The sequence below is a fragment of the Spermophilus citellus genome (genome assembly GCF_964194105.1).
Source record: "Spermophilus citellus genome assembly, chromosome: 1".
NCBI classification, from domain to species: Eukaryota; Metazoa; Chordata; class Mammalia; order Rodentia; family Sciuridae; genus Spermophilus; species Spermophilus citellus.
The window spans coordinates 191,869,755-191,883,961 of NC_138182.1; the positions used below are offsets into that span (position 1 = coordinate 191,869,755).

At 35.0% G+C, this 14,207-nt stretch overlaps 1 protein-coding gene across 3 annotated transcripts in view; it reads right to left on the minus strand.

Moving 5' to 3' along the window:
- The window catches only part of CTNNA1 (catenin alpha 1), a 175,488-nt gene that overhangs the window by 13,714 nt on the left and 147,567 nt on the right, over positions 1 to 14,207 (minus strand). For all 3 annotated transcript variants that reach the window (XM_081309444.1, XM_081309445.1, XM_081309446.1), the window contains one exon: positions 9,964 to 10,120. In XM_081309444.1, the coding sequence (XP_081165570.1) occupies positions 9,964 to 10,120 (157 nt within the window). The remainder of the gene's footprint in view (positions 1 to 9,963; positions 10,121 to 14,207) is intronic.

The following is a 14,207-nucleotide window of genomic DNA, read 5'->3' on the forward strand; positions in this document are numbered from 1 at the left end:
ATAGGATATAAGAATATAAAAATATACAACTGGGAAAATTCAATATAACAAACCTGAAATTCACTGGGACAGAAGAGAACATGTAGATACAGGCTAATGATATTGAGAACCTCTTAGTGAACTAGCAGCAGAAAATTTTCCTAACTTCAGAAATGAGATAGACATCCACATATAAGATGCTTATAATAGAACCTCAAAAAGACAAGATCAAAAAAGAACCTCTCCAAGACATATCATAATCAAAATGCCTAACAGAGAATAAGAATATTAAAAGCTAGAAGAAAAAAAGTCAGGTCATATTTAAAGGCAAACCAATGAGGCTCACTTCTGACTTCTCAATTCAGACCCTAGAATCAGGGAGTGCTTAGAATGAGATATTTCAAGCTCCACAAGAAAACAACTGCCATCCAAGATCTCTACATCCAAGCAAAGCTATCTTTCAAATTTCATGCAGAAATAAAAACTTTCCACGACAAAGATATACTACATGCGGAACTCAAAAATAAACCCCAAAGCTCCCACATAGATGATGTTCACTAAAAGAGAAACTAACTAAATGAAAATAAAGACTGAATTAAATGTGGCAAACAAACCAAAATGGCATAAAATAACAAACAACTATCTATAAAAACACTGAATGTAAATGGTCTCAACTCCCCAGTTAAAAGGGCTGAATGGATTAAAAAAATAAGACCCAACTATGTGCTGTTTACAAGAGGCAAAGATATACACAGACAGAATGTAAAAGAATGGGGGAGGGATTCCAAGCAAATTGAGTCTGAAAACAAGCAGGATTAGCTATTCTCTCTCATATCTAACAAAGCAGATTTTAAGCAAAAATTAATCAGAAGACAGAAAGTAAGTCACCACTATTGATAAAGGGAACACTCCAACCAGAAGATTTAAGGGTAGTAAGCATGTATGCCCCAAATGTTAGTGCACCTAATTATGTAAACAAATGAACAAAAACTTGTTGCCAGCAAATCCCAGAGAGACCCCAATACAATAATACTGTGAGATTTCAACACAGTTCTTTCACCAATGGACAGGTCATCTAAACAAAATCAAATTTCTGACCTAAATGATACTATAAATTAAATGGATCTACAGATATCTACAGACTATTTCACCTGAAAACAGCTGAATTCACTTTCTTCTCAGCAGCTCATGGAACCTTTTCCAAAATAGAACATATGCTTGATCAAAATGTAAGTCTTAGCAAAACAAAACATAACAAAAAACCGATATAATCTAGCACATTCTATCAGATCATAATGGAATGAAAAATCAACAATAAGAAAAATTATAAAAACCACATAAACATATGGAGATTAAATAATACTCTTTTAAATGAGGAATGGCTCATAGAAGAAATAAAAAAATTCTTGGAAATAAATGAGAACAGAAATACAAAATAACAAAATCTCTGGAACAACATGAAGGCAGTGTTAAGAAAAAAGTGCATAGCATTGAGTGCCTATGTTAAAAAAAAAAAAAATAGAAAAGATCCCAAATAAATAACCCAATGCTATACCTTAAGGTTTTAAAAAGGAATAACAAACTAATGACAAAATCAGTAGAAGACAGAAAATAATTAAGATCAGAGCCAAAATTAATGAAACTGAGAAGGAAAAAAAATACAAAAGATTAATGTAATAAAGAGTTGGTTCTTTGAAAAGATAAGCAAGATTGATAAACCCTAACTAATCAAATGAAATACCCAAGTTAACAAAACTAGAAATGAAAAAGGAGATACCGACATGGATACTTCTGAAATCCAGAGGATTATTAGAAACTATTCTGAAACTTTATGCTCTAAATGGAAAATCCAGAAGAAACAAATTTCTACACACATATGACCTGCCCAAATTGAACCAGGAAGATATAGAAAATTTAAACAGACCAGTATCAAGCAATAAAATTTTTTAATTTATATGACAGCAGAATGCATTACAATTTTTATTACATATACAGAGCACAAATTTTCATATCTCTGGTTGTATACATAGTATATTCACACCAATCCGTATCTTCATTACGTGGATAGAAATGATCATCACATTCTACCATCATTAATTACCCCATGACCCCTCCCTTCCCCTTCAACCCTTCTGCCCTACCTGGAGTTCATATGTTCCTACCATGCTCCTGCTCCCTATCCCACTATAAATCAGCCTCTTTATATCAAAGAAAACATTCGGCATTTGGTTTTTGGGGATTGACATTATCTTCTCTAACTTCATCCATTTACCTGCAAATGCCATGATTTTATTCTCTTTTATTGCTGAGTAATATTCCATTGTGTATATATGCCACATCTTTTTTTTTTAATCCATTCATCTATTAAAGGGCATCTACATTGGTTCCACGGTTTAGCTATTGTGAATTGTGCTGCTATAAACATTGATGTGGCTGTGTCTCTGTAGTATGCTGTTTTAAGTCCTTTGGGTATAGACCCAGGAAAGAGATGGCTGGGTCAAATGGTGTCAAGCAATAAAATTGAAAGAGCAATTAAAAATCTTCCAACAAAGAAAAGCACAGGACCAGATAGAGTCTCAGCAGAGTTTTACTGGGTCTTTAATGAAAAACTAATACCAACCTTCTTCAAATTATTCCATGAGACTGAAAGGGAGGGAACACTCCCAAATACACCCTATGAAGCCTGTATAACCCTGACACCAAAACAAAGATACATCAAGGAAAGGAAACTATAGACCAATATCCCTGATGAACATAGATACAAAACTCACAAAGTTTTAGGAAACCACATTCAAAAACACATCAAGAGGATACTATGCCAAGATCACATGGGCTACATGCCATTGTGCAAGTACAACTCAACATATGCAAATCAATAAATGTAATTCACTACATAAATAGAAATAAGGACAAGAATCAGGTGATCATCTCAATAGATGCAGAAAAGACCTTTTTAAAAATCCATCTCCCATCATGTTAAAAGTGCTAAAGGAACTAGGGATAGAAGGAATTTACCTCTACATTATAAAAGCTATATAAGACAAACTCAAAGCCAGCATCATAATGAATGGAGAAAAAATGAAAGCATTTCCTCCAAAATCACGAACAAGACAAGGATGTCTATTCTGACTACTTCTACTCAAAATTGTCCTTGAAACTCTATCCAGAGCAATCAGGCAAAGAAAAGAAATGAAAAGAATACAAGTAGTAAAAGGAGTCAAATGAACTCTGTTTGCTAATGACATGATCCTATAACTAGAAGACCAAAAAAACCCCACCAGATTTGTTTTGGTACTGGGGATTGAACCCAGGGGCACTCAACCACTGAGCCACATCCCCAGCCCTTTTTTGTATTTTATTTAGAGATGGGTCTCACTGAGTTGCTTTAGTGCCTCACTAAATTGCTGAGGCTGGCTTTGAATTTGCAATCTCTTTACTTTAGCCTCCCGAGCTACTGGAATTACAGGTATGTACCACCACACTTGGGCACCAAAAGAGCTGATAAATAAATTCAGCAAAGTAGAAGGATAAAAGAGTAACATTCATAAATCAGTAGCTTTCCTATACCCTACTAGCGATCTTGCTGAGAAAGCAATCAGGAAAAGTATCCCATTCACAATAACATAAAAAATAAAATACATGGATGTGAAAGATGTCTACTTTAAAACTATAAAACACTGAAGAAATAAATTGAAGAAGACCTTTGAAGATGGAAAGCCTCCCACATTCTTGGACAGGCAAAATTAATATTTTCAAAATGCCCATACTACCAAAAGTACTATAACAGATTTGATGCAATCCCCATCAATATATGACATTCTTCACAGAACTAGAAAAAACAATCCGAAAATTCATTTAGAAGAATAAAAGAGCTACAATAGACAAAGCAATTGTGAGCATGAAGAGTGATGCTAGAGGGCTGGGGGTATAGCTCAGTTGGGAGCATGCTTGCCTTGCATGCACAAGGCCCTGAGTTCAGTCCCTGGTACCAAAAAGAAAAAAACAAACAAAAAACACACACAACCTAGACATTCAGACAAATGGAGTAAAACAGAAGACACAGAAATAAACACATACAGATAGAGACATATATTTGACAAAGGTGCCCAAAATATATGTTGGAGAAAAGACAGCCTTTTTAACAGATGTTACTGAGAAAACTGAATATCCATATGTAGAAGAATGAAACTAGTTCGTACATCTTACCTGAACAAAAATCAAATCAAAATGGATCAAAGACTTAGGAATAGACCAGAAAATTTGCAACTTTTAAAAGAAAACAGGGTCAACACTCCATCATCACATTAGTGCAGGCACTGACTTCCATAACAAGATCCCTAAAGCTCAAGAAATAAAACTGAGAATCAATAAGTGGGATAGCGCCACATTTTAAAAGCTTCTGCACAGCAAAGAAAATGATTGAAGGTGTGAAGAAAGAGCCTATAGAATGGGAGAAAATCTTTCCCAGCTACTCCTCTGACAGGAAATTAATATCTAGAATACCTAAAGAACTCAAGCTTAACACTAAAAATCCCCAAATAATCCCATCAATAAATGGGCAAAAGAACTAATCGGACACTTCTCAAAAATAGAAATACAAATGGCCAAGAAATATATGAAAAAAATGTTTGACTTCCCTAGCAATTAGGGAGATGCAAATCAAATCTACATTGAAATTTCATCTCACTCCAGTCAGATGCCAAATATCAAGAATACAGAGAACTGAGGGTATGGCTCAGTCGTAGAGCACTTGCCTAGCATGTGTGAAGCACTGGGTTTGATTCTTAGCACCACATAAAAATAAATAAAGGCCCACTAACAAGTAATAAAAATTTTTTAAAAGAATGCAAATGATAATAAATGCTGACAAGGATGTGGGGGGAAAGGTACACTCATACATTTGGTGGGACTGCAAAATATTACAACTGTTCTAGAAAGCAGTATGGAGATTCCTCAATTTTTTTTTTAGGAATGTAGCCACCATATGACCCAGCTATCCCACTCCTCAGCATTTATCTGAAAGAACTAAAATCAGCGTACTATATTATAGTGATATAGTCACAACAATGTTTATAGCAGTACAATTTATCTGTCAATAGATGAATGGATTAACCTGTGGTGTATATATACACAACAGAGTTTTACACAGCCATAAAGAAGAATGAGATTATGGCAGAAATTATGGGCAACATCATAGGAAGTGAAATAAGCCAGAATCAGAAAGTCAAGGGTTGAATAGTTTCTCATATGCAGAAGCTAGAATAAAGTAAGATGGGGGAAAGAGGGGTAGGGGTCAGCTATCATAAAGATGGGGAAGATAAGTGAGATAAGGAGATGGAGAGAAAAGGGATGAGAAAGGTGAAGAAATGCAGAAATTGGTAGTATGGGCATTTTGAAAATATTAATTTTGCCTGTCCAAGAATGTGGGAGGCTTTCCATCTCCAAAGGTCTTCTTCAATTTCTTTCTTCAGTGTTTTGTAGTTTTAATAAAGCTTATCATACATTTTTAAATTGTAAACTCTTTACTTACTAATTTAAACAAACTGGTAGTAAGCTTGCCAACACTTCAAAGCCTTGAGTTAAAAACTTTTGCCTTTACTGAACAATACTGATGTATGTAGATGCTGCTAACAAGGTCATAAACCAAAGTTTTCTCCTATCATTGATTTTAAGACTCATTCCCATTTCAAGATTGTTAATACTTATAGGGATTATTGCAGGAGGGTATATTTTAGAATCAATGAAGTATAACATCCTTTTTATTCATTAAACATAGTGGACCAAATCTTCATCTAAATACCTATGTTTTAAAAAATCAATTTGGATTTTCTTGAATTCATACTGGCTTTCTTCCAGGGACCTCAAACCAGGGAAAGGTATGCCATTTTTTAGCAAGTCTTTAGCAAGACTTCCTTTAAGTCTTCTATTGTAGAAAACAGACTAAAGTAACATGAAAAGCTGAAGCCTACTTGGGGCCACCACAAACCCAGGACCCAGCTCTATGAAAGGTGAAGCCTACTCAGAGCTACCACATACCCAGGATACAGTACTAAGCCTGCTCTCTACACTTACAGCCCTAAGGATAAGTGAGAGTCCACTAGTTGTGTGCAAATGCAGGAAGTTAAGAGGTACCCACACTAACTGTAATCTCATATCACTCTAGCATTAACTGAATTTCTCAGGAAATTCAGTTCATTATGAACAGACACACTGATCTGTACCCCCCCTTAAAGACTATTTAATACAATCTTTATTTGTAGATGTGCTTTTTAAAAAAATATTTATTTTTTAGTTTTAGGTGGACACTATATCTTTATTTTATTTTTATGTTGTGTTGAGGATCAAACCCAGCGCCCCACGCATGCCAGAACATGCTACCGCTTGAGCCACATCCCCAGCCCTGTAGATGTGCTTTTAATAGGAAAAAAAAATTTATATATACACACACCACTGTCTATGTAAATATGTATAGCTATGTGTAAATGGACACCAAGGGAGTGCCATAGAAGACACTAGTATATCTTTATCACTTGAAACATTTTTAGGTATGCCTCTATAGATCTACCTTGTCCATTCTAATAGTTGTATAAGCACCTGTGGAATAAATGGAGGGGCTATAATTTTACTTTTCCAGTTTTTCCTAGATATTTTGGTGGGGGGAAAAGTCTTATACAGGTATTTTGACAAACATTTGTGACATTTACCCTAAGGAAAATTTTGAGCCAATGAGGTTCTACTGAATTAAAAGACATATATTTTTAAAGTAACCAAACAGTACCTAATTACCCTACAGGAACCATGCCAACTGGCATTCTCCAGAAAGGCTGTAAGAGCTCTAGTCTAAAAACAAGGCCTATCTTCAGATTCTTTGGTCTGGATGACTTTATCAGTGCAGAAGATGCACCTATGATAATCTTGTTTCATGCTTTATGTAGAGGACTTACTTTAACCAAAGCACTATTTTGAGTGCTTGACATTTTACTCTATAGTGTAGACATTAAAAACAAACAAACAAACAAACAAAAACACCATGAGGAAACTGGGGCACAAAGTTCTGAGTGACTTGCCTATTCAAGGTCATATATCTAGTGGGCCTGGGAGTTAGAAATCAAATCCTCTAACTTCACCAATAACTGAATCACTCCCTCCAAAGAGAAACTTTCATCTATAGTTTTACTTTTTCACTATTAAACACAAAATCAAAAATTAAGTAAAATGTCTTACCTTTTGAGCTACAAATCAGGATATCATCTATGATAAGTATGCAGGAACTTCTGGAATCATGGTGGGAGGGCAGCCAGAAATAATAGAGGATGCTCAGTTCTACTCCACAAATAACTTCCTCTTAGGTGGGTTTTGAGTGGGCAGGACTACAGTAAATATCTAGACCTCTGGGCTTCTAAGAGGGAATTTGATTGTGGAAATCATTAGTGGAGCTATTCCACAAAACCTCTCATACTAATGAATGGCCTCAAGGCTCCAGAATATAGGAGAAATAACCACTCCAAGAAATCAAGCAGCCTTACCTTTAGCTGAACCATATCAAGTTCACCTACCTTAAGCCAGACTCTATTGGGCAGCCCCCCTACTCAAAAGCAAGCTCATTTCACAACAAGACCACTATGGCCCCCATGTGCTTTAGAGCAAAGGGAAATTGGCACATGGTGCACGTCTGAGTGAAGACAAGACGTGGCTTCTTGCCTACTGCCTATAACCACTATAAATGACACCTACCTAGGCTGTGTATCAGGTAAGAATAGGAGTCACCTCCAGTCACCCCACAAAAAAGTTCTAGAGATGCAATGGGTAGGGTAGGTGCTTAAGGGTGTCAAAGATTCTGAGTGCTGGATATTAACTGCTCAGTCTACTAGAACTCTGCATCGGCTTCTGCTCGTCTCCTCCCTTCCTCCTATGCCCCTAAAAAGCAGAGGAATTGTGAATAAAAGCCTTGTCCTACTAATTATTACTTGACAGCCCTCAAGCAACCCTATGACAGAACATTAGAAAAACATACCAGGTAGCCCTCTAAGATTTAGATGCTCTAAAAACACTACAACTTCCAGGCTGGGACTGTAGCTCAGCGGCAGAGCACTGGGTTTGATCCTCAGCACCACATAAAAATAAAACAAATAAAATAAAGGTATGCTGTCCATCTACAACTACAAAAAATTAAACAAACAAAAAAAATTACAGCTTCCTTAGACAACAGTTCCATGTTTTCATCTGCTGAACAGAAACTGTCTAAACTCCTTTCCATCAAAACAATCCTCTCTCAAATTCTCATATACTTGCATAAAAATTAAACACAGTCACCAGACAAAAGTATAATGCTAAAGAATTTGATTCTTAAAAACTTTCTAAATTTTATTTATTTATTTGTTTATTACTAGTCTTCTGTTTTATCATATACCTTGAAGACACTGCCTGGATCCCACTAAATGCTACTACAGAATACCTTTTTTTCCTCCGATTTGAAGAATGTTGCATGAGGGACATTGATTCTATTACATTTTATTTTGCTGTAAGAAAACTGAAAATCCCTTGAGACTAAGTCTAAGCTATACCCAACCTAATCTCAAAAAAGCAACTGTAGAAATGCAGTATTTATCCGGAGGGGGGCTCTGAATTTAGATTTCAGAATATATTGTTTGCTTAAAAGTGTGCAGTGGAAGTGGAATGTTTTTCTCTAAACCTATGAAAAAGAATAACTTGGTACTTCAATGGGAAAAACAACAGAAGGCCAAGATTTCCCAAAAAAGCCATTGCTGCATTTTTGGCACCTGCAAAGTTGTGCTTGCAAATGAGTTTTTGTTTTAAAGTACCAGTAACCTGCAATTTGGCAGTCCTTCAGTAACATGGTTTGCCCTATTGTTTTGCAGTTTGCAGACTGTCTGGTTCTCACCTTTTCAAGCCAGAACTTCCAAACTCAAGGAAAGCATGTAAAGACAGGGAACCATTGGTATTCAGAACACATGGTCATCCTTATATAGGTCATTGCTGGAGGATTGTGCTATGCATATACTTAAGTCTTGCTTCTCTTTCAAGCCCCATTGCCACTCAAAATCTCCCACATTCTGGCCCACAGTTCCCTATGGTGATAATTTCAGCCCTACAAGAACCTAGCCACTGGCTTCAGGAAGCCAGGTACTTCCAGCAAAAAGCCATGTAGCCAAGCCAAGGACAACAGAAGCCCAAATAAATGAAGAATGCATTTAATGTTGCTCAACTCTAAGGAGACATGATTGAAATTTATCTCTGTGTGATAAACACTAAATTGCATTTGACAGACATTTTCTATATGAATGCAATTTACTATGTCATTACCAGTTTATGTTTATATAATGAAATCAACTGTTTTTGTGAGGTGAATTACACAGATTTATTTTTTCTAAGTTCATAATTAAAAGGCACTTAAATATTTCCTCTCTGTTTTCTATCTACGTATCATTCAGACAAAGAGTCTTTGGAAAAGTAGGCATTTAAACTGTGATCATTTCTGAGACAGGAGAGGTTTTCCAAGAAAAGGGAGGGGAAAAAACAAAACAAAACCTATTTTAAAAAGGAAACTAAAGGTGATGGTACTGAGAAGCTCTTTTTCTTCTGTTTCATAGGCTTATAACACAACCACAGTGTCTACTGGGATCAACACAGGTCAACAATTTTTCTAAACACAGTAGCAGCAAGAAGGGTGGTTACTGTGCTTGACAAGTCTATGAAAGCAGAGAAAATCTCAGCTTTCTAACTTGTGCTTCCAGGATCTCGATCAGCCCCACCATGAGGGAAATAGCTCCAATTCCATCTTCTATTACTCAGGAGGCAGTGGTACTTTGTTTGTTTAAATTAAAATGAAAACTAACACAATATTATTACTAAAATAATTTATTTTACTTGCCCAGACATGGGGGACTTTGTCTATTACTGTAAAATTAGATGCCAGTAATTATGCACATCCTTACATGCTATGCTGGGGAACCAGTTCATTACCTGAAACAGCCAAGAAGTCATCAATGGAAGTAATGTCATCAACAGCATCTGTGAGAACACGGACTTGTTTTTCCCACTGTTCTTTAAAAAGATCCATGTTCTCTTGGGCCAGTTTACTCTGTGGTTTTGCTGCTAAAGCCAACGCAGCATTAATAACCTACAAAAGATATTAAAGTTATTTTTTTTTCAGAATCATGCAAATGAAACAGATGGGACAATTTGGTCAGTACAGTGGTAATGGCCTTGTCTTACATGAATTTCACTAGGACACATTATACCATATGTTCCACCATAACTATTACAAAGGTGAAGTGGTGAAGTGTTAAATAGGTTTTATGTTAAAGTCAAAGTTACACATATTTTGTTCAAAAACTATGTGCAATTTTAAATAAATTAAAAGTACCTCTAATCTCTTCACTCCATGATAGCAATTCTATAATTCTGACATTAAATTCAGCTTTTTTTCTCCTCACAGTTCACAATGTAGACACATCAAGAACTACATAATGAAAATTAAATGCTACATAAAAATGACTATCCTGGTTTTTTCAAGTATTCCTTCATATCATTAAACATATATTGAAAATATTAACTGTTTATTATTCCATCTTATAGGTATACTATATTATTCTCCTACTATAGAGTAGCTTGTTCTAGCTTACTCTCCCACCACCAGTTAATAATCTTGTTATGAAAATCTAACATTTCACGTTGTAGATGCACTATCAAAGTATAGTTCATAAAAATATATTCAATTTCCATTTTCCTCTGCTTGTCTTTAACAAAGGCATATTTAACAACTACCCAGGAGCCGGACACAATGGTGCAGTCCTATAATGCCAACACCTGGGAAGCTGATGCAGGAGGATTGCAAGATGAGGCCAGACTCAGCAATTTAGCAAGACTCTGTCTCAAATTAAAAAATAAGAAGAACTGGGGATATAGCTCCATGGTAAAGTGCCCCTGGATTCAATCTCCAGTACAAAAAGAAAAAAAAGACATAACAACAACAAAAATTACATAGGAAAGTATATAATCTGCTAAGTTAAAAAAATTCTTTAGGACAGAGAAGATAGCTCAGCAGAACATGTGCCTAGCATATACAAGGTGCTGGGTTCAATCCACAGCACTGCACAGTGCACACATGGGTGAACATATCCAATGTTTTATTGAGATATAATTCATGAATCATGGTTTGCCCACTTAAGGAATATAAAATTCAATGATTTTTTAGTATAGTCAGTTATGCAACACTCACCACATTCAATTTTAGAACATTTTTATCACTCCAAAAAGAACCTGTATATACATTTGCAGTAATTCCCTATTTCCCTTCATACTACTTTCTGCCATCTTCTGGCAATCACTAACCTCCTCTCTTGTCTCTATGGATTTGCCTACTCTGGACATTTCATATAAACAGAATTACATAATATGTGGACTTCTATAATTAGTTTCTTTAACAAAATGTTTTGAAAGCTTATTCATGTTTTAGCATGTTGTCAGTACTTCAATCCTTTTCTGAAAAGTAATATTCTATGATATGGATATGTCACATTTATTTATCCATTCATCAAATGAATAATACTTCATGAACATTCATATATGTGTGTCAGTTTTCATTTCTCTGGGGATGGAACAGAATTGCTGGATCATATGGTTAAGTTTACCTTTAACCTTTTGAGGAACTGCCTTACTGTTTTCCAAAATGGCTGTACCACTTTATTTTCCCACCAGGATGATGGTTCTGATGCCCCATATCTTTACCACCCCACCCCTAATTATAAAGTTAATTATAAAGTGGATATAAAATTACCTCACTTGCATTTCCTTGATGACTAATGGTGTTAGATTTTTTTTTTCATGTGCTTATTAACCATTTGTATATACTCTTTGGGGCATGTCTATTCATATTCTTTCATATATTGAATAATTAAACAATGAGAGCAGTATCAAAATGAATTGAGAATAATAGGACTTCTAGGTACAAGAATACTTATGGATTAATGGAAATAAATGTGTTTAAAGTAATGCAACTTAGAAAGAAAGCATAGACAAGAGGAAACTGGTAGAAAGGAATGAAATAGGGATCTGAATAAGGCAGAAAGCCACAGGCAACAGGCATGCAAACCTGAGAACAGAGTTTGGGATGGCTTTTAAGGTGCTACAGGAAGCATATCACCTCAGATCATATATAGAAGTTCCAATTTATTGCAGGGGCATTTAAGAACCATGCTATTAACTTGGCTCATAAAAGCTGTAGATGATAACAGACTAAAGAAGAATCAGACCCATTAGACTGGTGCACTACTCTTCTTCCCTCTAAACACTTGGAATGAAGCCATTTGAGCTTATTACTTACTAATGACCCACCCCTTTCAAAAGTGTCTGGGTTCGGACAATAATTTGGAGGAAGAGATAGCCTGCCTTTGCCCATATTATGCTGTGGCCTCCCACATTTTCATCATTCTAAGGCTTATTCTTTCTAGCTTCTCCTTCTTACCCTTCTTTTTTCACTATGGACTACTGTTTTCATTAACTCATTATTTCACTAACATGTCAATGTATCTGAGTTGAGCTATACGTCATACAAGTATTTAGCTGAAGAAAATGTTTCCTACATGGGCAGAGAATTATGTTTTAAATATAAAGAGATATATCTTCTACTGTATATACTGTACACTGGGGATCCACCTCATCTGAAGTTATCATTCTCCTTTTGATTATAAAACTGCTTATTAAAGATGTTTGGTAAAAATTACTCCTTTCTATTAGGAATAGAAAGATATTTCATTAACATACTATTTTAAGTAATTGTCCAACATGATATGGTCATAAAACTCAAGCACCAATTACCTTAAAAATCAAAATGGTATTAATAAGAATACCTGCTGTCACCATTAGTTAAATAATAAGTAAATGGACTTTCTAGTCAATAAATGAGAAATGGAAATGCCAGAAAAAGCTATTAGAAATAGGAGGTGAGAAAATTACTGTTCAACACAGATTTTACCTTTATGTAGCAAACTGAAGTGTATCAATTGAAAAAAAAAAAACTCTTAGAATTGCTAGAGACAGTATGGATATCTTAAAAATCAACAGCCTTTCTACATTATCAAAAAATAACAAAATATAAAATGAGGAGTGTCAGATCTCCACAAAAGCAATTAATAACGAAATACATGGAATTCAATCTATCAAGAAACCAGCATGACAAAGTAAAAACCAAGTAGATCAACTTTTCTAAGGTACATTAAACAAACTAAAATAAATGGAAACTCATTCAGGGATAGGAAGACTGACATATTTATCCACAAATTAATATGAAAATAAATGGCTGACAACAGCCAAGAAAATCTTGCAGACAGAAAGCAACAGTAATGAAAAGAGAGTTCAAAGCATTATAAAACTAAAGTGATCAGAATAGTATAAAAAAAACAGACACTATCATTGGCAAAGTTTATGTATGATAAAAGTGACATCATAAATCAGTGGGGAACAGTGCATTATTTTTACATATGATCTTTTATTTTTTAGAGAAAAATAAAATTATGTCTTCACTTAATACTTTATTACCTACTTCATTTAAGTGCTGAATCACATACACATATATATCATATGCACTAAGTTCATCATTGCTTATTTCTTTTATGTGCTAAGATTATTTCCAGATAATGAATTAAACCTAAAAACAACAAAACTATATGAATTTATTTATTAATATTTAAACAAATATTTGTCTTTAGGAAATTCTCTATTTCTAAGTTACAACGGGATCCGTCAATTTATAATTCTGATTGACTTATGCATTTAAACATATATGTCAGATTAAATATACAGATAAGTCAGTACGAAGAACACCAAAATACCAGTAGAAAAACAAGGAGAGACATGGACTGCATTCTAATGTGAAGTAGTAATGACTAGGAAACATCTGGGGGTCTGAGGGAAAGAAATACAAATTTGCAAAGAGTATAAAACTAGGCACAAATGTCTGTATTGGTGTCAATTTTCAAAACACAGCTACTGGTAGAACTTCCAGTACAATGTTTTACAACTGACAAGTGAATATCCTTGTCTTTTTTTCTGATCATAAAGTTAAGCACCCAGTATTTTTTTAAATATTTTTTAGTTGTGGGTGAACACAATATCTTTATTTATTTATGTGGTGCCAAGGATCAAACCCAGGGCCTCACATGTGCAAGGCAAGCGCTCTACCACTGAGCCACAACCCCAGCCCAAGT